We start from the raw sequence: 26,747 nt of genomic DNA, 5'->3' as shown, positions 1-26,747 counted from the left end.
AAAAAGACCTACAATAACAAACCCATAACATTTAAGAAAATGGTAATAGGAACATACATATTGATAATTACCTTTATTGTAAATGGGTTACATGCTCCAACCTAAAGACATAGACTGGCTGAATGGATACAAAAACAGGACCCGTGTATATGCTGTCTACAAGAGACCCTCTTCAGACCTAGAGAAACATACAGACCGAAAGGGAGGGGATGGAAAAAGATATTCCATACAAATGTAAATCAAAAAAAAGCTGGAGTAACAACTCTCATATCAGACAAAATAGATTTTAAAATAAACACTATGACAAGAGACAAAGAAGGACATTACATAACTATCAAGGGATCAATCCAAGAAGATCTAACAATTGTAGATATTTATGCACCCAACATAGGAGCACCTCAATACATAAGGCAAATGCTAACATCCATAAAAGGGGAAATCGACAGTAACACAATCACAGTAGGGGACTTTAACATTCCACTCTCAACAGTGGGAATGTCATCCAAAATGAAAATAAATAAAGAAACACAAGCTTTAAATGATACATTAGACAAGATGGACTTAATTGATATTTATAGGACAATCCATCCAAAAACAACAGAATACAATTTCTTCTGAAGTGCTCATGGAACATTCTCAAGGATAGATCATATCTTGGGTCACAAATCAAGCCTTGGTAAATTTAAGAAAATTGAAATCGCATCAAGTATCTTTTCCGACCACAATTCTATGAGACTAGATATCAGTTACAGGAAAAAAAATCTGTAAAAAATACAAGCACATGGAGGCTAAACAATACACTACTTAATAACCAAGAGATCACTGAAGAAATCAAAGAGGAAATAGAAAAATACCTAGAAACAAATGACAATGAGAATATGACGACCCAAAACTGATGAGACACAGCAAAAGTGGTTCTAAGAGGGAAGTTTATAGCAATACAATCCTATCTCAGGAAACAAGAAACATCTCAAATTAACAACCTAACCTTACACCTAAAGAAATTAGAGAAAGAAGAATAAAATAACCCCAAAGATAGCAGAAGGAAAGAAATCATAAAGATCAGATAGAAATAAATGAATAAGAAGTGAAGGAAACAATAGCAAAGATCAATAAAACTAAAAGCTTGTTCTTTGAGAAGATAAACAAAATTGATAATCTATTAACCAGACTCATCAAGAAAAAAAGGGAGAAGACTCCAATCAATAGAATTAGAAATGAAAAAGAAGTAACAACTGACACTGAAGAAATACAAAGGATCATAAGAGATTACTACAAGCAACTCTATGCCAATAAAATTAACAACCAGGAAGAAATGGAAAAATTCTTAGAAAAGCACAACCTTCCATGACTGAACCAGTAAGAAATAGAAAATATGAACAGACCAGTCACAAGCACTGAAATTCAGACTGTGATTAAAAATCTTACAACAAACAAAAGCCCAGGAACAGGTGGCTTCACAGGCGAATTCTCTCAAACATTTAGAGAAGAGCTTACACCTATCCTTCTCAAACTCTTCCAAAATATAGCTGAGGGAGGAACACTCTCAAACTCATTCTATGAGGCCAACATCACCCTGATACCAAAACCAGATAAAGATGTCACAAAGAAAGACAACTACAGGCCAATATCACTGATGAACGTAGATGCAAAAATCCTCAACAAAATGCTAGCAGACAGAATCCAACAGCACATTAATAAGATCATACACCATGATCAAGTGGGGTTTATCCCAGGAATGCAAGGATTCTTCAATATACGCAAATCATCACTGTGATAAACCATATTCACAAATTGAAGGAGAAAAAACATATGAGCATGTCAATAGATGCAGAAAAAGCTTTCGACAAAATTCAATACTTATTTATGATAAAAACTCTCAGAAAGTAGGCATAGAGGGAACTTACCTCAACATAATAAAAGCCATATATGACAAACCCACAGCCAACATCATTCTCAATGGTGAAAAACTGAAATCATTTCCTCTAAGATCAGGAACAAGATAAGGTTGTCCACTCTCACCACTATTATTCAACATAGTTTTGGAAGTTTTAGCCACAGCAATCAGAGAAGAAAAAGAAATAAAAGGAATCCAAATCAGAAAAGAAGTGAAGCTGTCACTGTTTGCAAATGACATGATACTATACATAGAGAATCCTTAAGATGCTACCAGAAAGCTACTAGAGCTAATCAATGAATTTGGTAAAGTAGCAGGATACAAAATTAATGCACAGAAATCTCTTGCATTCCTATAAACTAATGATGAGAAATCTGAAAGAGAAATTAAGAAACACTTCCATTTACCATTGCAACAAAAAGAATAAAATACCTAGGAATAAACCTACTTAAAGAGACAAAAGACCTATATGCAGAAAACTATAAGACAATGATGAAAGAAATTAAATGTGATACAAACAGATGGAGAAATGTACCATGTTCTTGGATTGGAAGAATTAACATTGTGAAAATGACTATATTACCCAAAGCAATCTATGGATTCAATGCAATCCCTATCAAACGACCAATGGTATTTTTCACAGAACTAGAACAAAAATTTTCACAATTTGTATGGACACACAAAAGACCCCGAATAGCCAAAGCAATCTTGAGAAAGAAAAATGGAGCTGGAGGAATCAGGCTCCCTGACTTCAGACTATACTACAAAGCTACAGTAATCAAGACAGTATGGTACTGGCACAAAAACAGAAACATAGATCAATGGAACAAGATAGTAAGCCCAGAGTTAAACCCACCAACATATGTTCACCTTGTTTTTGATAAAGGAGGCAAGAGTATACAATGGAGAAAAGACAGCCTATTCAATAAGTGGTCCTGGGAAAACTGGATGGCTACATGTAAAAGAATGAAATTAGAACACTCCCTAACACCATACACGAAAATAAACTCAAAATGGATTAAAAAGCTAAATATAAGGCCAGACACTATAAAACTCTTAGAGGAAAACATAGGCAGAACACTCTGTGACATAAATCACAGCAAGATCCTTTTTGACTCACCTCCTAGAGAAATGGAAATAAAAACAAAAATAAACAAATGGGATGTAATGAAACTTAAAAGCTTTTGAACAGCAAAGGAAAACATAAACAAGACAAAATGCCAACCCTCAAAATGGGAGAAAATATTTGCAAATGAAGCAACTGACAGAGGATTAATCTCAAAATTTACAAGCAGCTCATGCAGCTCACAACAAAAAACAAACAGCCCAATCCAAAAATGGGCAGAAGACCTAAATAGACATTTCTCCAAAGAAGATATACAGATTGCCAACAAACACATGAAAGGATGCTCAACATTACTAATTATTAGAGAAATGTAAATCAAAACTTCAATGAGGTATCACCTCACACCAGTCAGAATGGCTATCATAAAAAAATCTACAAACAACAAATGCTGGAGAGGGTGTGGAGAAAAGGGAACCCTCTTGCACTGTTGGTGAGAATGTAAATGGATACAGCCACTATGGAGAACAGTATGGAGGTTCACTAAAAAACTGAAAATAGAAATACCATACGACCCCACATTCCCGCTACTGGGCATATAACCTGAGTAAACCATTATTCGAAAAGAGTCATGTACCACAATGTTCATTGCAGCTCTATTTACAATAGCCAGGACATGGAAGCAACCTAAGTGTCTATTGACAGATGAATGTCTAAAGAAGATGTGGCACATATATACAATGCAATATCACTCAGCCATAAAAAGAAACGAAATTGAGTTATTTGTAGGGAGGTGGATGGACCTAGAGTCTGTCATACCGAGTGAAGCAAGTCAGAAAGAGAAAAACAAATATCGTATGCTAACACATATATATGGAACCTAAAAAAAAAAAAAAAAAAGGTTCTGAAGAAACTAGGGGCAGGACAGGAATAAAGATGCAGATGCCGAGAATGGACTTGAGGACACGGGGAGGAGGAAGGGTAAGTTAGGACGAAGTGAGAGAGTGGCATGGACATATATACACTGCCAAATGTAAAATAGATAGCTAGTGGGAAGCAGCCACATAGCACAGGGAGATCAGCTTGGTGCTTTGTGACCACCTAGAGGGGTGGGATAGGGAGGGTGGGAGGGAGTCGCAAGAGAGAGGAGATATGGGGATATATGTATATGTATAGTTGATTCACTTTGTTATAAAGCAGAAACTAACACACCATTTTAAAGCAATTATAATCCAGTAAAGATGTTAAAAAAAAAAAACTAAATAATTTTTTTAATAGTAGCTAAACTCAGAATGAGATAATTTGCTTCTTTTGAAAATGGAGGTTACACTGAATATGAACAGTTAAAAAAAAATTTTTTTTTTGGCCTTTAAATCCTAAAGCAAGACTGAAATCTTAATTTGATACTTTAGTGAGGCTTTGGCAGGCTTTTTTCTTGAACAAGTAGAGAACTACACTCTCCAGCAGGCATCGCGAAAATATTACAAATTTGCTGGAAGTTTCTCAGACTCCTTAGAGAATATTGCCTCTGAGGAAAAGGTCTCTGTTATTTGAATGTGCTCTGTGAATCCAGTCATCAATTCCATCAATTTGAGGCTAATAATGCTTTTCAGATGGAGGCCCTGGCAAAAGCTGGTGAGACTTTAATTCAGTTTTGATTTTTTCCCCTGAAGTTAAATATTTGCTGTCCACTGATCAATAAACAACTCTGCAATTTCTTGGTATTATTGTGCCAAGTCTTAAGGCAGACTGTAATTTACTGTGAAATATAGTTGTCTTGAGTTGGAACTACATTTAATAAACCCAATATGAAAACGGGAATAGGGGAGTGACTACAGGGCTTTTTCCTTTGTATTTTCCCCTTTCCCATGCTCTTTCCCATTCCCAACAAAAATCATTTCTGTGCCTTTAAAGGACTTTTCTCTTCCAGTGCTTGTTATGCATTATTTTTATTTTATGGGTATAGATCAAAATCATGCTGTGGGGTAGCAAAGAGCAGAGAGCTATTGTGCTTGAATCATTTACAGTGTTACTGCCAGCATATTGGCGGGGTAAAGAAATGAAGAAATGTAAACCCAGTGGACAAACGAGAGTCCAGAAGTGCTTATGAAAAGAATAGTGGTATGTGTGACTAGAAAGCAAGTAGGAGAGGGAGGAAAAAACTACCTATTATTAGCAAAATGTTTAGATATTTGACAATTAAAATTAATTCAGTAAACACACACAGAAAAAAAGATTAGGCAATGTATGTAAAGATGCCACCTAATAATGAGAATTTAATCATCACAGTTCTCCCCTCAAGATCAGGGCCTGTGCAGCATTTAAGTACATTCAGAATGGGAAACACATTAAATAGCTGTTTATCCATTTACCTAATAAAATCAATCTCTGCATATCAATCCAGTAGTGAAATTCTTCTAACAGCAGAAACATATAGTAGAGTAATCCTTCATGAAGTCCTATTATTATTAAAAGGGGTGAGAGAATACGAGCTAGTTTTTGTTTGATAATTTGTTTTTTTTGCTTTGTTTGCCCCACATAAGATCTCATATTACACACACACACACACACACACCCACACACATACATACTAGGGAACTTCTCAATATGTGTAGTCTTAGTACAGTTTTCTCCAATATCAAAACCAGAGAGTCAGATGCTCCATTCCTTGCCCCTAGGGAGAAAGAGTATTGGCATGTCATTTAAGTCCTGCCAATCATTCTCCAACTCAGGACCTGGAATGTTAATGGTCAGAATTCAGTTGTTTCAGTTTCCACCATAATAATGACTTGCAGCAGCAGTGTCCAGAACAGACTGCTTCTGCTAAAGATGGTAGTCTCATTTCCTGCTCCTTCACCGTTCAGAATTGTCTTGATGCCTCCTTGTTTTCCAAACCTGGCCCAATGGGCTTTATCGAATAAATTCCTTACAATCCATCCAACAAATTCCTTTTTTTGACCTGAGATCCAGAGTCAAATACTATTACTTGCTATCAAGAACCCTATCTGATTCAGCAGAATAAATCTTTCCTAGGAAGGGTGAGCCTGCCTAGCCATTAAAAATCTATTACATCAGTTAAGCTGTTCTTATTAAGAAAAATGTATCTACTTAAGTACAGAAAGAGGGAACTAATAAGAAATTGCTCCTCTAATGATGATTTCTGGTTGGTACAAGTCTTCTGTTTATCACGTAAGTGATTTGTGTCTGCTGCAATTTCTATCATAAGGCGTGTTTATTTTCTTTGGCTTAAAAATGAAGGAGGAAAATGGTATTTTCTAGATTTTAGAGAGAAAGTTTTTATATCGGCAATTCGTTTCTGAGAAATGTTTTTAAAAAGAATTTAATTTGAACTTACATGCCCATATTTTAAATTTGAGATACTTATACAAGTTAAAATATATGGCTATTGTAAACAATTTTATGTTGAAATATTTATTTATATGCAGTTAATATATATAAACATGCAGAACAAAGTAGAAATTAAACCACCATTTTAAGTGACTCACTCTCTTTAATCCCCCTTTAAAGGAACTTAGAGTTTCTATCAGAGATATGATACTATTTTCCAGGGATTTGGAAAACTGCAAAGTGTCTAAATTTCATGTAAGGAGTAGATATGTGTCCTCAGGTCTCTCCTTTTCAAGATAGGAAATTGAATTTAGTGCTAAAGGGCTAAAGCACTTTCCTTTAGAATATCAGGAAATACCACTGTACAAAGGATAGACTGTTCCCTTTTAATGTTATTAATCCAAGTTAATTCACTTTATCTTCTAGGTCAGTTCAATATAACAGTCCATTTTCAGCTCTCTAACAAAATCTTCTAAATTTGGGATATTCAGCTCAGGAAACATGACTTCAGAGGTATATATATATATATATATATAAATAATAATTATTATTTTGGGGTATATCTGTGCGTGTCTGTGTATGTGTGATTTGTAACTTCTTAGTATTTATGCTGTGTATCACCTGACCTCATAACTCCAAAAACATACATCTTTAACACATATACCCATTTTATAGTTCCATACACATATTTTCTAGAGATAGGTAACTGCTTTAAAAACACACTACTACCACCATAAAAGAGGAAATTAAAAATAACTATAATAATTTTGTTTACCAAATTAAACTCTTTGGATTCTTTATTGGTTAATTTTCTTGTGTATAGGTTAATAGTAAATTATGAATTTATGCAAAGATATACCGCCAAAAGAATGCCACAGTGTCATGTGTGTTTTAGGCATCATAAAAGAGCTTAATCTCATTTTAATTCTTGTCAATATAAATGATTTATGATTTAAAAATTACAATCCTCTTCTCTATGGTATCAATTTCCTTTATATTTTTATTTTCTAAGTTAAAAAATACTTCTTATGTATTAGTTACCAATTGTCACATAATAAATTACCCTCCAAATTTAGCAGCTTAAAACAACCAACAAAAAACTATCAGAAGGTACTACACAATCCCTGGTTAGTTAAACCCAAGAATGTGAAACCCTGGATACAGAGAACCAACTGCAAAGTTATACGTTGATTTTCCACTGTGCGTAAGTTGGTGCCTCAAACTCCTGTGTTGTTCAAGAGTCAACTGTATAGTGTAACCTTCCTTGTGTTGATTCTAGCTGTATGACTTAATACAAGCTACTTGTACTAAGTACTTGTATGAAGTTCTCTCTCTGTGTTTCAATTTCCTAATTCATAAATGGGAATCAAATAGTACTCAATTCATAGAACTGTTATGAAGATTAAATTAGTTAAATCTTTGAAGTGGCTAAATGACTAAGTAACTAAATTTTTATTTATTTATTTATGGCTGTGTTGGGTCTTCATTTCTGTGCGAGGGCTTTCTCTAGTTGTGGCAAGCGGGGTCCGCTCTTCATCGCGGTGTGCGGGCCTCTCACTATCACGGCCTCTCTTGTTGTGGAGCACAGGCTCCAGACACGCAGGCTCAGTAACTGTGGCTCACGGGCCCAGCCGCTCCGCGGCACGCAGGATCTTCCCAGACCAGGGCTCGAACCCGTGTCCCCTGCATTGGCAGGCAGATTCTCAACCACTGTGCCACCAGGGAAGCCCCTAAGTGACTAACTTTTTAATGAGCCAAATCTTTAAAGTCAAGAAGAGTCCTCAACTCTTACCAGATACTTAATACTTTAGCTGTTTGTTGTTGTTGTTGTTGTTGTTGTTTTTAGCTGTTTTATTTCTTTTAAATAGCATCAACTTCCATTCAGTTGCCCAACCCCAACCTACTGTAGCATTTTTGGTATCTTCCTTTTTTCTCATGAGCTCAATCTCCATCAAATTCTATGGCTCTGTCTATAAACATATCCTGAATCTATCTTTCCATGTCTTCCCATCTCCACTTTCTCTCATTTGGTACATTCCAGACTATTTTCCTACTTTCTGTTTTTGGCTTTTTATTAATTGACTCTCAATGGTAATCAAAATAAGTATAAAAAACTATATATATATTTATGTTATGTCATTCTCTGCATTCAAACAAAGTGAAACAAAACAAACAAAAGAACAAAAATTTACCATGGTTTCCCTTCATAGCTTATCATTGTCTCTAAGTCTTCACGATCTGGTCTTTCTTTGGCTCTGACCTCATCTCCTTTCACTGTCTGTCTACTTTACCATACTCTAGTCTTACTGCCCTTTCTATTCCTCAAGTAAACCAAGTTTATTCTACCTAGGGTCTTTAGATTAGTTATTCCTATACTAAGAATGCTATGCCCACCAATATTTGTAAGGGTATGTTGTTTTTGTCATTTATATTTTAGCTCAAATATCCTCCTATCCCATTGGTTTCTGAGAAGTACTTTTCCTGACTTACTTTTCAGTCTGCCTCCACCAAAGCTAATTCTCTACAACATCATCCTAGTATCAGTATATTTTATTTATTGCACTCATTTCTATCTAGAATAACTTGATCATTTGTTCGGTCACTTGTTTATTTTTTGTCTACTCATCTCTAGATTGAAAGCTCCACAAAAGCAGAGACGTTTTTTGTCTTGTTTATTAGTTCCTTTAGTAGTGCCTGGTAAGTCTTCCAGGTATAATAAATATTTGCAATGAATGAAAGAATGAAATGAACTAGCAGCTCAACATCTTTTTGACGTTTCTTGTACAGATTCAAGTAAGTATTCCTGGATGAACAGTAGCACTATTATGTAAATATACTTCACTTATAAAAATCCTAACTATTTGGCTAACTACTATTAGAGGCAAGTTTATTTTTTTTTATTTTTTATTTTTGTCTTAATTGACTTTATTGTAGTTTTTGTACACAAAGAAAAATCATGTTCATATCCATCATGAACAAAAACTTAAAAAGGCAGAACTAGAAGACATGTGTCCTTCACCAAAGCAAAGCTGTGCTAAAGGTTCCAAACATTTCAATTTTTAAAATAAATATTTTCATTTTCCAATGTCTACTTTCATGTCTTCAGAGTGTCACAAGGAAATTGAAGCTATCATGAATTACATTTTGTTTAGAGTCCCAGCTCACTGTGTTTGGTAACTGGCCATGCCATATCCAGCCTGGTTGGGAGGAGGTATTACAGGGGGAGGGGCTTGTCCTTGGGGAGGCTGAGCACCAAATCCACCCATCCAAGCAGCTGAAGGTGATTGATCTACTCCAAATCCTTGTTGATTCCATGGTTGCCCATATACTCCATAAGGTGGTACTTGCCACCCATTTGCCATATACTGTCCATACTGTTGTGGGTTTCCATAAACTTGGCTCCACTGGCCCCACTGACTATAGTCGACCCTTATGTGAATAGCACTCTGTTATTTATCATTGTCTAAGTTTATCGGGGTGGTGACACCTGTTGGAAGTTTTTAGTCATATCAGGAGATTCTTTACCCCAATAGCATTTAACAACATGTCCTTCAATTGTAGTACCATTCACCGAAACAATGGCGTGGGCCGCACTTTCATGGGTAGAAAATCTGACAAATGAGTAGCCCTTCTCTGGAAAAACTCTGATTTCCATAATTTGCCCAAATGGTGAGAATGTCTGTCTCATAAGCTGATCTGTTAACCCAGAAGCAATTCCTCCACAGTACACAGTACAATTTTTTGGACTTGATTGGTTTACTACATCTTCAAATCTCAACTGCTTAGTGTTATTTTCTTGTGTACTTTTAGGTGCAGGTGGTTTACGTGTGGCCCAATTGGTTCTGATTTGACGACCACCCAACCACTGACCTCCCATATGCACAATTGCATTTTCTGCATCCAGTTTATTATAAAAAGATACAAAGCCATAGCCTTTGGATTTTCCAGTTGCCATGTCTTTAACTACTTGGGCATCCATGGCCTGTTAACAGATTTCTTTATTTTTCTTGGTCAATTCTCTACCATCATTTTGGAGTTTGGGCAGGATATTTTACCAAAGGGGGCAAATGCTGATTTGATATCTTCTGTTGTAATTTCTGGACTCAAATCCCCAACAAACACGTGGAAATGATTGGAAGTATCTTTTTTCTGGCTACTTGGTGTTGTTGCCCAGTTTACTTTGACCTCCTTTCCCAAAATTTTTCTCCCATTCATAGCAGCTAATGCAGCAGCTGCATCTCTGTGTTCATAAAATTCCACAAAGCAATATGGGTCATTGCTTGTATGCACTGCTCTTCTCTCCCAACATTATTTTCAAAGGGATGAATTCTATTTATGCATCATAATCCTCCATAAACTGTATCCCATGACTCTGTTATCATTTTACAGCTTTTACAGGGTCCAATCTGACTGAATAACTGAAGAATAAGAACTTCTGTCACATCTCTGGAGAGGTTACCTATGTATCTAGGCTATAAACACCATATTGTTTTCTGATGATAGAACCATATGTCTTAGCTTGTGTGTGTCTCTTACGTTCCAGGCAGTGAACTAAGTGCTGCAGGGGTAAGACCTAGGAAGATGTAGCAGTCCTTGTAGAGTCCGGGGCTGCCCGTCGTCTTCCATCACGGTGGGTGCGACGGAGCGATCCCGGGACAAGGGGGAGGGCAGGGCCGGGGAGGGGAGGGGGTGGGGAGGAAGGGGAGGGGGGCTACGGGCACCGGCTGGGGACAGAGGAAAAGGCACCGAACCCCGCTCTCGGGCTCTCTCCCCCCAGCCCGCTCCGGACACTCGAGGCAAGTTTATTAATAGGTTAGAAAGATCACTGGACTGGCTAAAATGGTCAGCTACTTGATTAATTTTCTCTTTTCTTGATTGATTAAATTTATGTGGAAAGAGATTGCTTGGAAGTAAGGAAAATTGAAATGGCCATGCTTCTTCTTCTTCTTTTTTATTTTTTTAACTGATGTTCTATTTTACCTTTAGAAAGTCAAACCATGGACCCAGATGGTGTTTTCCATCACACAGTGAAAAGAATACTGGTTAGGAATAACATATTTCCACATAGGAAGAGTATAAATATTGATTTGATATTTTATGCATTAATTATGGGGAGGTGTTTTATTTGTAATGAGTAAATATACATTTGTATCTTTTGTTATTCCTTTCATAACTATGACCTGTCAATAAATAACACCAATGTTGTAAGTTTCTAGAAATACAAGGTAAAAGTTTTATCCTTATCTTTGGAGATATTTTCTGTTTCTGAATCAAGGACTCTAGTATTTTCAATAGAAAAGGAAACTTTCCTACGTTTTGATTTTGGGAAGTAGAATGGTTTAACAACTTCACTAATATGATTGGTAAAACTTGAGGAAAATAGAATTTTAGTTTGAAATATTAATTTTTAAATTACAAATTCTATTTTCAATATCTAAAAGTGATTTATTTATCTCTATCATTTTCTTAATGGAAATTATTCCTTTAATTCACAAACTGCATTTACCTTTAAAATATTACTTTGAAGATGATTCCATATTTATTACAAAACCCCTCTGATTCAAGCTTGGGTATAACAAGGAAAAGCAAACTTAACTTAGGAAATGTTCTTTCTCTTTCACTGTTTTTGCTTTCATATGCAGTACTGCCACTGACAGCGGGGTGAAGAAAGGTGCATTATAGCAACATTAACATGCCAAGTTTCCTTGCAGGCTCTTCCTGCCAGGCAGATAAATGTGTAGTGTGAATTAACAAGCATGTTGCACCTGGATTTTCTCAGTGGCATTAAAAATAATTCTCCCCATAGCACAAGTATGGTAACATCGATGCCTTAAGACCTAATATTAATAAGATTTGTATGCTCTGAAGCTAAATACGTAAGGTTCAGAAACCTGGGAGTTTAATGTTATCCACCCTAGCTTCTGAACTATCATGTAAGGATTTGCCTTAAATTTTAATAAAAGTTATCGGAAGAAAAAGATCAAAAAGTAGTACTATATAGTCAACAAATCCATTATATTAAATCTAGATAATGTAAAAATAAATAACTTTTTTGAGGCTTATTATGTATCAGAAATTTTACTAAGGGCTCAGAGATCATTAATTAGTTGACCTCCCTAATTAGTTCCATAACCTGCATCCTCCCAACTTTCTTTGCCCCTTTAATCTGAATTAATCCTTACTTCTTACCTACTGTACTATTTTTAATTCCATAGTGTTTATTACCTTCTATCACATTAGGTGCCGTACTTATTATGTTTTATTTTCCTCTTGTTTGTCTCTTCTAACTACAATGAGTACTTCTCAAGTACAGATATTTTGTTTTAACAGTCAGAATAGGCTAGATTATGCTGCAGTAACAAACAACCCCAAATTCCAATGGCTGAAAACAGTAAAGCCTATTTTTTTCTCTTGTAATATTATACTATGAATTTACAGAAAGTCCTATACAATATAGTCACTCAGGAATCTAGAAATCCAGAGATTTCATCTCCAAACATGCTTCCATAATCACAAAGGCTGGGAAAAGCAAGTATGATAAATTGCTCACTGAGGATTAAAGCTTCTAAAGAGACACATGTCACTGCCACTTATATTTTTTTAGGCAAAGAATGTCAGATGGCCATGCCTGAATTCAGCAGCACTAGATGAATGAACCTATTGATGAAATGATATTTCATGTTGTGTAGGCGTCTGGATCATGGGAGTATCATCAAGGCATGCCAGATAAGCTTAGGAAATGTTGTGGGAAGAAGGTTAGGTTGACACCCACAAATATAATCACAAAGTGAATTTTTGCTCATGTTGAGTTGAGTGTATATCGTGAGAATAGTGGAAATCAGTGTACAAGCCCCCCTATAATAGCAAAAGCAGCTCCCATTGAGAGCACGTAGTGAAAGTGTGCGACTACATAGTAGTTATCATGAAGGACAATGTCTAATGACGAATTAGCTAGGACAATACCTGCAGTCCGCCGACTGTGAAAAGGAAAATGAAACCTAAGACTCACATCAGGGCTGGCGATCATTTAATATTGCCTCCGTGAAGTGTTGCCAGTCAGCTAAATACTCTTACTCCTGTAGGGATAGCAATAATTATATTGGCTGATGTAAAGTATGCTCATGTGTCAACGTCCATACCCGCTGTGAATATATGGTGAGCTCATACGATAAAACCTAAGAACCCGATTGATACCATAGCTCATACTATACCTATATATCCGAAAGGTTCTTTTTTTCCCGAGTAGTAAGTTACAATGTGTGAAATCACACACTGGGGGCTACATTTTAGTGAACAGAAATACAGTTTACCGTATCTCTTTCGTTGACTACTGTATCCCAAGGGATGAAAACACTTACTGGTGCATAGAAGATCCTGAATAAATATAGGTAGTAATTATTACCATCATCATTTTATGGACAAGGAAACTGAGGCACATGGAGGATAGGCAACTTGCCAAATTCTAGGAAGAGCAGAACCTGAACTAGACAGTATGACTTTAGAAACCAGATTCTTAACTACTATATTGATAAGTTGGTAAAAGAGGAGTCATTGTCAATACTGAACTTATATTTTCTCTCTCAGTGTGAAGTATGCTCTAAATTTTCATCGAGGAATAGTAGCATAAACTCAGATGGAATTTGTACTTTATCTGGCATACCCTCACCACCACTTTTGAAGTTTGACAACTTCAAGAAGATAAGGAAGACACTTTGTCTAAGATGCTAAGATGGATGTATAGGTTGTTCTGTTGCCAAAGGTACTGGAGATTTATTCTGCCTAAATTAATTATTCACAAGACATATTTTTTTCATCAATAAATACAGAAATGTATGTTTGTATTGTGGAAATCTCAGGATGCAGGAGAATATGCTTTTAATAATTTAGAAAACTGGGAAATATAAGGCTTTTCTACATATCCTACCTCTAAAAAAAACAGTCATAGGTAACATGCTAATGTTTTGTATTTTGTTGGGAAAATTCTTGAAAGAAAGTATTTGAAGTAATAGATCAAAAGTCTGGCTGTTAGGATGGAAGACAGAACTCCCATATACTTATAAGCCAAAAATATAAAAGGGTCTCAATGTTGAATAAGAAAGTTCTTGTTTGAGAGCAAAAGTGTTAGTTTCATAGCAGAAGCTGCTAGTGCACACTGAAGAAACTAATATTTAATTTTCATGTGTATTTTACCCAGAGGAAAGCAAATTATACAAAAATATTGTAGACCATACTGGTTTCCAATTTAAAAGTACAAATATGATACCTAACATGGAACAAGTTTGCTAAAATCATTCATTTATCCAGCAAATATCCATTAGACATATACTGTATAGCAGAAGGGTAAGTGAAGGTATCATAGCAACCTATAATATCAACTGGGTATTTTTTAAGTTCATCTTACTCTTTCTGATGTTTTTAAAAAATGATTTGGATTTTCCTAAGGAATTAGGTTTGGACAATATGTATTTTGCTGAATTTCATTTGGCAGTATGTACATATAGAGCAATACTTAAAATAAGGCATTATTATGAATCTTTGTAAATATTTTTAAGGATGGTTTGTCTTTGTTTATTTTGTTTGTTAGTTTATTACACCATTGTAAATTTAGATGGGGATCCTCTCTATTTCACTTTATCATGTAATCTTATTTTCTATTTGAATATAAACTGACCATTTGCCTGTAGATATCTATCTATATGTAATTGCCAGTATTGTACTTATACTCTCATACATATAATCTCCTGTAATATGCTATTTGAAAATTATATTTATATTATATTTTACATATTATATACAAAAATTTTATATCAATTATACTTTCTAGGAATTGAACAATTACAAAAACAATACTCTACCTTTCTACCTTTTCTTGATGAGCATTCAATTTCATTAGAACAAGCCCAGCCTTTCAAAATTATTTCAATTGCTTTTACAAATTACCTAAGGCAATAAGATACCTAAGAAACATTCAGTAGCAGATAACAAATAGGAATCTTTCTTTCTCTTAATACATATGTCTAGAATTTTTTCCTATTTTAACATTTTAAAGTCATTTAATTTTACCAAGTTATAAAATATAAATAAAATAAATCTAATATTACTAGGTAAGAATGTAATGATTTCAAGGAATTAATGTCTCCAGATTTTTTCTTGCTTTAGATTGTGAGTGAATAAATAACAGCAGTTTGCTCATTTCCCACCTTTAAACCTTGAGAAAGAGAGGGAGTAATAGTAACCACTAACATTTATTGAACACATCCAGTGTGCCAGGAATTTTGCTCAGTGTTGTTAAAAGACAAACTGAGTTATGTTAAAAATTTTAAGAGTTTATCTGAGCAAAAATCCATTTGAATGAGGCACTGCCAAACCAGAAGTGGGAAGTGGTTAGGAGCATTCTATGGACAGAAGCAGGGGGGTGGGTGGGGGCTTCTATAAACTAGAGGGAGGAGTAAAGAAAGGATTTGATTGTCTATCGCTTAAGTGGTTGCATTATTTGGAAAAGATTAGTTGGTTCTTTGTGATTAGTTGTCCTTAGATTTTGATCCTTAACCTTGAGGCATTTACAGCCTTAGGATTTCCTTATTTTGGATGATAAGGTGTTAGAAACACCTCACTCTAATGGCCTCCTTGTTTAATTCAACAATGCTTTACATATATTATTTCATTTAAACATCACAACATCTACCACAAGGCATGCAGTATTATTACCCTTATTTAAAAAATAAGAAAACTCAGGCTGAGGGAGTTTGTTGCTTGCCCAAGGTCACTGAGCCAGGAAGTGTAGAAATCAATCTATAAATTTAGGCAGCATGATGCCAGATTGTAATTTAACCTATTCACAATATTGCCTAACTCCCTCTGAGGGTGCAAGGGCACCTGCTAGGAACTGGGCAGTGTCAGGAGCACTTGATCTTACTTATTGTCCACACTAACTTTGCCTAGGGAGGTATTAATCCCCTTTTATGGATGAAAACTCACCATAAAAATAGTTAGGTGAAATTACTCAGGCTCTCAGGGATAGTTAAGTGTTGGGACCAGGATTCCAATCCTGGTTTGTCTGGGACCGACCATATTAGAATTGGTAATGCAGTGTACCAAGCTGTAAATATGTTTTTCCTGAATAATTTTTGAAGGGCAAAACAAACATCAGTTTTTAATTTTCTTCCAAATGAATTGTACTTAATTAATCAAAGAGTAGAAAAAATGTAGAGCAAGCTCATTTAACATCTTCCCAACACCTATAAATTTGTTAATTTGCTGTAAGAGATAGTGGATGTGTGAGGAAAGCTTAACCCTGCTGCTCTTTTTCTAAGATGTTAGACTTATTTTGATTTTCAAACTGCATATATACTAAAGCAAAGTCATTAGGTAGTTATCATCCTGACGGAAATCTTCACACAACTTTCCGTCTTCAAAAGACTTAATTCTAGACTCCTGAGGTTTTGACAATTATCAAAAATAAAGAAATTGTTCACATACATATAATTTTGTGAAACAATTTACTGCCCAGAATAAGAACCTCCAATATAATTTTAAAGTTCACAAAATCTTTCTTTAATTGGGGGATATAATTTACAGGGAACTATTTTAAGTAAGGCAAGTGTTGAATAGTGTTAAATAAGGCAAAATCCTCAACCATAAAATAAACATACTTTCTGTTTAGTGAAATGAGAAAAGGATTTGGAAACAAGAAATATAAAATCAGAAGCACCTGGGAGATATCTGAAAGACGAACTTGTTGAATTTTTTCTACACAGTAATGTTTTTTCTCAATGGGTAACTTCTTCAATTTGAATAAGTATGAACTACCAAGGCATTAGTGTAAATATACCTCTAATAGATGATGAATTTTATAGAATGATACGTAAACAAAAGCAGCAATTAGGGTAAACTTAGTCATTATGTGCATATATTTTAGTTTAGTTGTGAAATCTTGCTTATAATTTTTGAATAATTTGCATCTTTTACTTTAAAAATGTTAAATTATTTTTAACCATTTTTTTCCAGCCTTTCTTTTTCCTTTCTTTCACTTTTCTTCTCTCCCTTCCTGCCAGCTATGTTTACATTATACTATGCCTAGTGTGTCCCAGGCATTAAGCTAATTACAATGTTCTTTGAAGAGCTGGCCCACCACCTATGAGCTGTGCAGTCTTGAGACAGTTTTACATAACATTTTTCTTCTTTTTAAAACTGGAGAAATTAAAAATACTTCATAACATTACTGTGAGATGTAAATATGTTATTAAATATGAAGCTATTTCAGTGCCAGATATAAATGAACTCTCAACAAAAGTTTTTTGAATGAATGAATGTATGAATGTGTGTATGGTAGCCATGGCAGTGAGGATTTTAAATGTTTTTGTAATATACAATCTTTAAAAAGGTATGAAAGGGGCAAAGTATACTACAAAAAAGACCATTTATAGGTTGATCTCTCTCATTAATATGCATGCAGAAAGTTTTAAAAATCAAATCCTAAACAGAAGCAAATCAAATTCTGTGAAATAGGAACAGGATAATACATCATACACAAGGAGATTTCTTTCAGAAATGTATTTTTTTCCAGCTTTACTGAAATACGTTAACATATAACATTGTATTAGTTTAAGGGGCACAATGTGACAATATGATATACATCGTGAAATGATTACCACAATAATGTTAGTTAACACACGTGTCGCCTCACATTGTGACTGTTTCCTGTGTGTATGTGTGATGAGAACTATTAAGATTTACTGTCTTTGCAACTTTCAATAAAATACAGTGTTGTACAACAACTATACAATGCAGTATTGATAACTATAGTCACCATGCTGTACATTAGATCACCAGAACTCATTCATATTATAACTGTATGTTTGTACCCATGGACCACATTCACATATTTTCCCCACTCCTTTGCCTCTGACAACCACCAATACTCATATTTCTATGTGTTCAATTTCTTTTGGATTCCACATATAAGTGTGATCATACAGTATTTGCCTTTCTCTGTCTTATTTCCCTTAGCATAATACCCTAAAGTTTCATCTGTGTTGTTGCAAATGGCAAGATTTCTTTCTGTTTATGGTTGATAACATTCCTTTGTGTATATGTATGTACCACATTTTCTTTATCTATTCATCTCTAGCTATATCTTGGCTACTGTAAATAATGCTACAGTGAACATGAGGATATGGATAAGTCCTCAAGATAGTAATTTCATTTCCTTTGGATATATACCCAACAGTGGGATTGCTGGATCACATGGTAGTTCTATTTTTAGTTTTTCTGAGGCGCCTCCATACTGTTTTCCATAGTCACTGAACCAATTTACATTCCCACCAACAGTGTACAAGGTTTCGCTTTTCTCCATATCCTCTCCAATATTCATTGTCTTGTCTTTTTGATAATAGCTACTCTAACAGGTATGAAATGATATCACATTGTGGTTTTGATTTGCATTTTCCTGATGATCGGTGATGTTGAGCATCTTTTCATATATCTGATGGCCATTTGCATATCTTCTTTGCAAAATGATCTATTCAGGTCTTTGCCCATTTTGAAAAATTGAATTGTTTGGGTATTTTTTTTTTTTTTTTTGCTATTGAGTTGTATGAGTGTTTATGTATTTTGGATATTAGCTCCTCATCAGATAAATGATTTGCAAGTATTTTCTCCCATTCTAAGTGTTGTCTTTTCATTTTCTTGAATCACCTCTGGTTGGTGGGGTTGCAGGCTGTGTTTCGTGGCAATGCAATGCCACTGGTTGGATTCTGTGATTGGATAATCTCTCCTGGTGGAGTGAGAATTTAGGCTGTGCTTCCCAACCAGATGGTGCTGCTGGCTGGACTCTGCGTTCAGTTATGGCCACAGGCTGTGCCCTGAAGTTGGGCAGGGACATAGACTGGTCTTTGTGATCAAGTAGGCCATGGACTGTGCTCTGCTTTGGGGTGAGGTCACAGCCAGTACACTCTGATTTGATGGGGCCTTCAGCTGTGCCCACAATTGGATGGCTGGATTGCACTCAATGGTTGGGCAGAGTCACTGTTCAACTTCCTGGCTGGGTGGGGCCAGAGGATGGGCTCTGCAAGTGGCCTGGGTCATTGGCTGGGCTCCTAACTGGGCAAGGCTGCAGGCTGTGTTCACCAAATGGGCTGGCTTTTGTGCTGGGCTCCTCTGTTAGGTGAGGCTGTAGGCTGGGCTCTGTGGCTGAGCGCTACCTCAAACTGGGCTTCAAGTCTGCTCAGGGTCACTGTTCAAGCTCCCTGGTTATGTGGGTCCAGAGGCTAGGCTCAACAGTTGGTTAGAAATGCTGGTTTGGCTCCTTGCCCAGGCAGGCCATAGGTGTGCCTTGCGGCTGCAGGGTGTCTATGGCCTTGCTTCCTGGAGCAGTGAGACTGGAGGACTACACTGAGAAGTTGGGTGGGACTGTGCTTGCTTCCTGCATAGGTAGTGCCATGGAATGGTCTTCCTGGTGGCTGATATGGTCCACTGGTTGGGGATCTAAATCAGGCAGACTGCCAACTGAGCTCCCCGGCCAGACTGGGCCACTGATTTGGTTCTGTAGAAGGACAGAGTTGCTGGCTGGGATCTCTACTCAGTGGTACTGCTACAAGGTGAAACTCAGTAGGCCAAGATCTGAGCACTGGTTACTATAAGCCCAACCTCCCTTCACCTCTATCTGATTTCCACTGGTTGAGTACCGCAGGTTCCCACAGTAATCCCCATTAAGTGAGACTGGAGTGAGCTTCACAGGAAGTGTTCCACAATGCTGGTGAAGCTTGATGTCCAGTTGGGCTCTCTTTTTCCCACTGGAGAAACAGTAGGCTTTGGGAGGGGGGTGCATCTCAGTGAGACACTGAGCTGGCCTGGGGGGAGTGGCAATGTGGTCAAAGTAAAACAACTCCTCTTATCTTTCTAATGCAGTACTTCTCCATCTTCAGCTTCACCCCCCACCCCCTCAGTTCTGAGATTTTTCACAATGAATCTTGTCTATAGATAGTTGCTAGTTGGTCTGCTTGTCTAAAGCTGGAAATTATCTGTGTTGCCATCTTGCTGACATCACTTTCCAGGAATTCATGTTTAATTTAGCATTTGAATACCAACTAGTGTAATTCACCAAGTTAACAGAATAAAGAAGAAAAACCTTATACTTATCTCAATAGATGCAGAAAAAGCTTTTAATATAATTCAATACTCATTGATGAGAACCCTCTTAGCAAATTATATATAATAGGGAACTTCCTTAACTTAATAAAGAGGATATACAGAAATTTTATAGCAAATATTATACTTAAAAGCAAAATATTAAAAGCTTGCTCATGAAGTCTGAGAGGAGGCAAGGATATTTGTTATCAATATTTCTTTTTAATCTTGTACAGAAGGTTTTATTAAGTAAAGTAATGCAAGAAAAACAAATAGGTATATGGAAGGAAGAAAAAAATGGTTATTTTCAGATATTATTGTGTGCATATAAAAATCAAATCAGTTTCTAAACAACATATTAGAATTCACAAGTAAAATTAGCAGGTTTGGTATAAGTTCAAATATATTTTAAAAATCATAGTATTTTATAGATAGACAAAAAATTAAATTTAAGGAATATACTATTAACAATAGTTTTTGAAATATCAAATGCCTAGAAATAATTATAAAAGATACAGCTGGGTAAGTCTTCTCTTAAAAGAAAAAAAAGAAATATGAACATTTTGTGAAAAAAAAAGTCTTCTCACTGAAAACAACAGAACAGATTAAGATAAATTATAGAAACCTGATTAATTGGAGGGATATATTATGGCTATAGATTGGTAAACTAAATATTGTAAAGAGGTCAGTTTTTCACAAATTGATCTACAGTTCAATGTAATACCAATCAAATTTCTAGCAAGTATTTTTTATGAGTGCAAATTGACCAGGTGATGCTATAATTTATATGGAGATACAAAGGATCTAGAATAGCTCAGTGCATGTTGAAGAAGATGAACAAAGTTGAAGAATTTACATTACATTAGAATATAATTATTATAATAATTTCATAAATAATTATAAATGTACAATACTTAGGACAGTGTGGTATTGGTGAAAGAATAAGCAAAGAGATGAAACAGAATAAGAAATTCAGAAACAGGTTTGCACATTTAGAATCATATAATTTATGATAGAAGTAACACTGTGAGGCAGGGATAAAGGATATCTTTTCGATAAATTATTGTGAATCAATTGGATATTCTCATTAAAAATAAATGAGTCTAACCCCAACCTCACACCATATGCATGAATATACTTCAGACAGAGTGTAAATTAAATGTTCAAAAGGGTCAATATTATTATTGTATTAACATTGTATACGCATACGGATATTTCAAAAATGGTTATAAAAAAATAAAGAACAAATATATTTAGAAGTGTACAAAAGAAAGAACATATGTTTCATATAGTGAATTATCCAAAGTCCATTAAATTGGCTTCATAAGGACCTTGGAATATTGGCAGTTCTTACGATTAGTCATGGACTATTACTCATGCACAGAACAAATTATCATTCTTTTTTACTAAGTCTTTGTTTAAAATAACATAGGCAAAGATGAAGAAGCGCTGACAGATTCCTTAATGCTGATCTATGGTTATGGCATCATGCATAAAATCTCTAAATTTCTAGTATTCATCTTCTACTAAACATGAAAAATATCCATGAACTGAATTATTTTTAACATATCATTTCTTTGATACATTTTGATTTCCTTTGAGAAAAATGGCAGAGTTAAGTTTTTCCTATATTGAAAAATATGGAAAAGCAGCTCCAAATGATCATAAAAATATTTATATTCACTATTTAGCTTCCTATTATTTTTAACTTATTTTAATCCTTCTTTTCTAATTATGTGATATTTTTCTTAAATATGGCTTTCATAGTCTCTTATTATTTCAATCCAACAAAAAGTATGATATATTAATCTCACATTGATACATTTTAATGTATTTGGTGGCTGTTCCTTCAGAGGAAAGTATTCCTTTATGTACTCCCCTAGAAAACAGGTGGTATCACTTCTCCAATATCAAAGTGACAGTCTCCCAATCACAATCATTTCCCAAATAGTATGCAGTGGAAAAATAACATCTGTAGATTAACTTAAACCATCTTGATAAAATGAAGCAGGTGCTCATATTAGCATTTCTAAAGCTAGAGAAATCCATCTGCAGAAACCTGATTTATAGTAATTTTAACCTGATTTATTCTTCATTATAAGTAAGTGCACTACCCAAGAGATGTGAATCATGGTATTTAGTGAAATAAACATATTTAGAAGATTATGATCTTGCAGAAAATCTGTTGTTACTCTCCTTGAACAAGGCTATTTGGAAATCATTTGTTTCTTGCTTTAAGTGTAATGACATTTATCTGTAAAAAATAGTAATTTTTCTTTCCATAGATAAAAGAAGATAATGGAGTTCTGTAACAAAATACGTTTTTATACAGGACACTCAATTTGGCTTTCTATTATGTACTTAGAAGACATTTTAAGAGAAGCAAGATATATACATGCATGTGCAAGTTATAATGAATAAACATATATTATTATATAACGTATAAAATACACACTTAGATAGATTATGTAAGGTATATAAAACTCTATAAATATATTTTACATATTTTATGTATTGTTTTATACCTGAAAATGTGCTTATTGAATATATATATAAACAATATTGGAAATAATTTAGAAGACCATCAATAGAAGATTAAACAATTACTGTTCTTTGATAGAATGAAATGTTATGCAATTGTTAAAGCATAATTTAAAATAATGTATACATGGACTTGGAAAATTATCCTGAAGTACACATATCTGAATGTCAATCAGTGTTAATTTCTTAGAGGTAGGAGGGTCTTTCATCTCTCACTTTATATACTGTTATATATTTGAATATTTTCTTATTGATTTTGCACTATTTTTTACTTTTTGAATATATAAGATATTTTAAAATTAAGGGGTAAACTGATTATTAATGATTAATAAGCTCTTCTTTAGTAGTATGTCTTCTTCCTTGTTAGTAATCATGAATTATGTAGGAAAATGATTCCTCATGTGCTAGAGATATTGCTCCTAAATTTTATAATCCACATATAAAGCCAATATTTTATATGGAATATTTGATTTTGATCATGTATGAAAATCTCTAAGTTTCATTTGAAGTATCTAAAGTTAATTATGTTATATGTTTCTTAGAAAATACAATATTAGCTGCATCTAGGATGAATGCTATCAGTTAAACATTACAACCAAGATCAATGGAACCGAATAGAGAGCCCAGAAATAAACCCACCCTCTTATGGTAAATTAATCTATGACAAAGGAGGCAAGAACATACAATGAAGAAAAGACCATCTTTTCAATAAGTGGTGCTGTAAAGTGGGAAGCTACATGTAAAAGAATGAAATTAGAACATTCTCTGATACCATATACAAAAATAACGTTAAAATGGATGAAAGACCTAAATGTAAAACCAGAAACCATCAAACTCCTAGAAGAAAACATAGGCAGAACACTCTTTGACATAAATCATAGTAATACTTTTTTAGATCTGTCTCCTGAAAAAAGAAAATGAAAGAAAAAAAAAAAATGGGACCTAATTAAACTTAAAAGCTTTTGTGCAGCAAAGGAAACCATTGACAAAACAAAAAGGCAACCTACTGAATGGGATAAAATATTTGTAAATGATATGACCGATATGGGGTTAATATCCAACACATAAGCACCTTATACAACTCAACATCCAAAAAACCAATGACCCAGTTAAAAAATGGGCAAAAGACCATAATAGATATTTTTCCAAAAAGGAAATACAGATGGCTAACAGGCACATGAAAAGATGCTCAACATTGCTAATCATCAGGGAAATGCAAATGAAAATCACACCTGTTAGAATGACTATTATCAAAATGAACACAAATAACAAATGTTGGCAAGGATATGGAGAAAAGGGACCCCTGGTACACTGTTGGTGGGAATATAAATTGGTGCAGACACTGTGGAAAACAGTATGGCGGTTCCTCAAAAAACTGAAAATGGAACTGTCATATGACCCAGCAATTCCACTCCTGAGTATATATCCAAAGAAGCAAAGACACTAATTCAAAAAGGTACATACACCCTAATGTTCACAGTAGCATTTACAATTGCCAAGATATGGAAGCAATCTAAGTGTCCATCAACAGATGAATGGATAAAGAAGATGTGGTATTTATAGATAATGGAACACTACTAGGCCATAAAAAAGAATAAAATTTTGTCATTTGTAACAGCATGGATGTACTTGGAAGGTAGTACACTAAGTGAAATAAGTCAGACAGGGAAACACAAATACTGTATGATGTCACTTATATGTGGAATGTTAAAAAAACCAAAAAACTAGTAAATGTAACAAAAAAGTAGACTCACAGATATAGAGAACAAACTAGTGGTTACCAGTGTGGGGGGGAGGGGCAATATAGGGGTAGGGGAGTAAGAGGTACAACCTATTGGGTATAAAATAAACTACAAGGATATATTGTACAACATGGGGTATTTAGCCAATAGTTTATAATAAATATAAATGAAGTATAAGCTTTAAAAATTGTGAAACACTATATTGTACACCTGTAACATAGAAGATAGCACATCAACTATACTTCAATTTTTTAAAAAATGTGAAACAAATATACATTGAGAACCCGATCGTGAGTTATTTGTTTTGAGGGTTACATAATACAATGGTCTATCATGTCCAACTGGCCAATGGCTATTTACTGATTGCCAAGGCATTTATAGAACTAAGGTGATAAGTTGAAAGAGTAGGTAGGAGTAGCATTGAAAGATTCTGGCCTCTGATGTACTTACTATGTGTTTAGAAGAAACTGTATATCCATCAGTGTATTCATTAGAATACTCAGGATCTGGATTTCTCCTGAGAGTGTCGGGGCAATGGATTGACCTTGCTATTCCTGGATAGTTTTTCTCTTTATTTGTCTCAAGCTACTTTTTGTAGGCCTGTAACAAATAAAGAATAATATCTATACAATAAACCAAGCTCATTAGAGATTTCTTCAGAAATGTGAGGAGATTCAGAGTCTGAAAAAAATCATGTTGTTTATCATACCCAGCTGTTTGCACCCCATCTTACACCACCTCCAATACTCACTGGCCTCCAAAAATGTTAGTGAAATAAAGTTACATAAATAACATGAATCTTGAACTAAAGAGAAAATAAGAAGGGATTTCAAATATCGGATAAAGTGATATTGTAGAAATTGGGAATAGTGATCCCATTCAATATAGGCATTTCAGGACATTCAGTTAAATATATGTATGTGTTCCTTAGTTCCTTTCTGATGTACATAATTATCTTTATGAGCCCCTGATAAACCACTAGATGCCTGATTTCTGCCACATTGCAGACTGCCTCACCTTGATTCATCTTTCCACAGGATCATGGTAGAACTCCAACCAAGTAAATCTTTAGCCATGTCAATTGCAACCCGTGGCTAAGTCCACACGCCTTCTCTTTCCTTTGCAGGCCCTACACATAGCCACATGACTTTTAATTTTTCTGGTTAAATCTCTGAACTGCCTTCTCTGGAATCTGATTTTCCCAACCTTTCTTCCCTCATTCTCAAACAAAGCTGAATACAAAGTATGGTATAATCTTTTCCCATATCTCCAGTTTCTGACTGCTTGTTTCCAGTATTTTTTTTAAACTAACATTTACCATAGGGAAACAGATCAGGACAAGGAAGGTAGGTGCAAAGAAAATAACAAATATGAGGAAATGTACAAAATTACTAGAAATCAACCCAAACTTTTATAATCTCTCCTTAAGTCAGTTTCTCTAAAAGCAGACACTGAAAAAGGATTTGTTGCAAGACCTAGACCAAGGTCATTTTACCTAATGTACTTCTTTCTTGTCAATGCTATTTAATGTTAATTATCTGGTGCTTCTGCCTTAAGAGTCAATGAAGAGGTTAATCTTAATCTTTTGACCATTCAATATTAGTGGCCTTTTTGCTGTCACTCCTATCCCAATTTGCTTTCTTAATTTGCTCTACAATATTTCTTTGTTGATTCTGTATTTACTTAATTGATTATTTTGCTTTATCTTTCACTATTTTATATTAGGTCGCTGCAGAAGATACAAATTCTTATTTAACATTGTATTTATTTCATATTTCTTTTTAAGTTTTTTTAGAAAAAACATTTAAAAGAAACAAAAGATGATTGTACTACATATGTAAGTAGAGCTATTTTCCAACAGGGATGAATGCTATATGTCAAGCATGAGTTATCTCCTTGTTTATAGCTCATCTGTTATATTTCAGTAGAAATCCTGAATCCAGTTTCACTGTGGGTCTGCAGTTTATTTCTTATAATCATCATATTAGAATATACTGTACTTCTTGCTCTTGTGATTTTACCAGTTTAG

At 34.7% G+C, this 26,747-nt stretch overlaps 1 protein-coding gene and 2 long non-coding RNA genes across 7 annotated transcripts in view; 2 read left to right on the top strand and 1 right to left on the bottom strand.

Moving 5' to 3' along the window:
- Positions 1 to 26,747, top strand: part of LOC309622528 — a 223,113-nt gene that overhangs the window by 94,663 nt on the left and 101,703 nt on the right. The gene's annotated exons all lie outside the window — the stretch shown is intronic.
- LOC309622599 lies at positions 2,508 to 11,804 on the top strand. The gene is made up of 2 exons (XR_014241015.1): positions 2,508 to 9,189; positions 11,105 to 11,804. It is a non-coding gene; the product is annotated as an uncharacterized lncRNA (long non-coding RNA).
- On the bottom strand, positions 9,217 to 11,095 carry LOC309622522 (nucleolysin TIAR-like). The gene is made up of 2 exons (XM_082378600.1): positions 9,796 to 11,095; positions 9,217 to 9,736 (listed from the first exon to the last, which is right to left on the bottom strand). The coding sequence occupies exons 1-2, from the start codon at positions 10,285 to 10,287 to the stop codon at positions 9,470 to 9,472; spliced, it is 759 nt and encodes a 252-aa protein (XP_082234726.1). The 5' UTR covers positions 10,288 to 11,095; the 3' UTR covers positions 9,217 to 9,469.

The sequence above is a fragment of the Balaenoptera borealis genome (genome assembly GCF_965194805.1).
Source record: "Balaenoptera borealis genome assembly, chromosome: 2".
NCBI lineage: Eukaryota > Metazoa > Chordata > Mammalia > Artiodactyla > Balaenopteridae > Balaenoptera > Balaenoptera borealis.
This window is presented reverse-complemented; position numbering and strand designations above follow the sequence as displayed.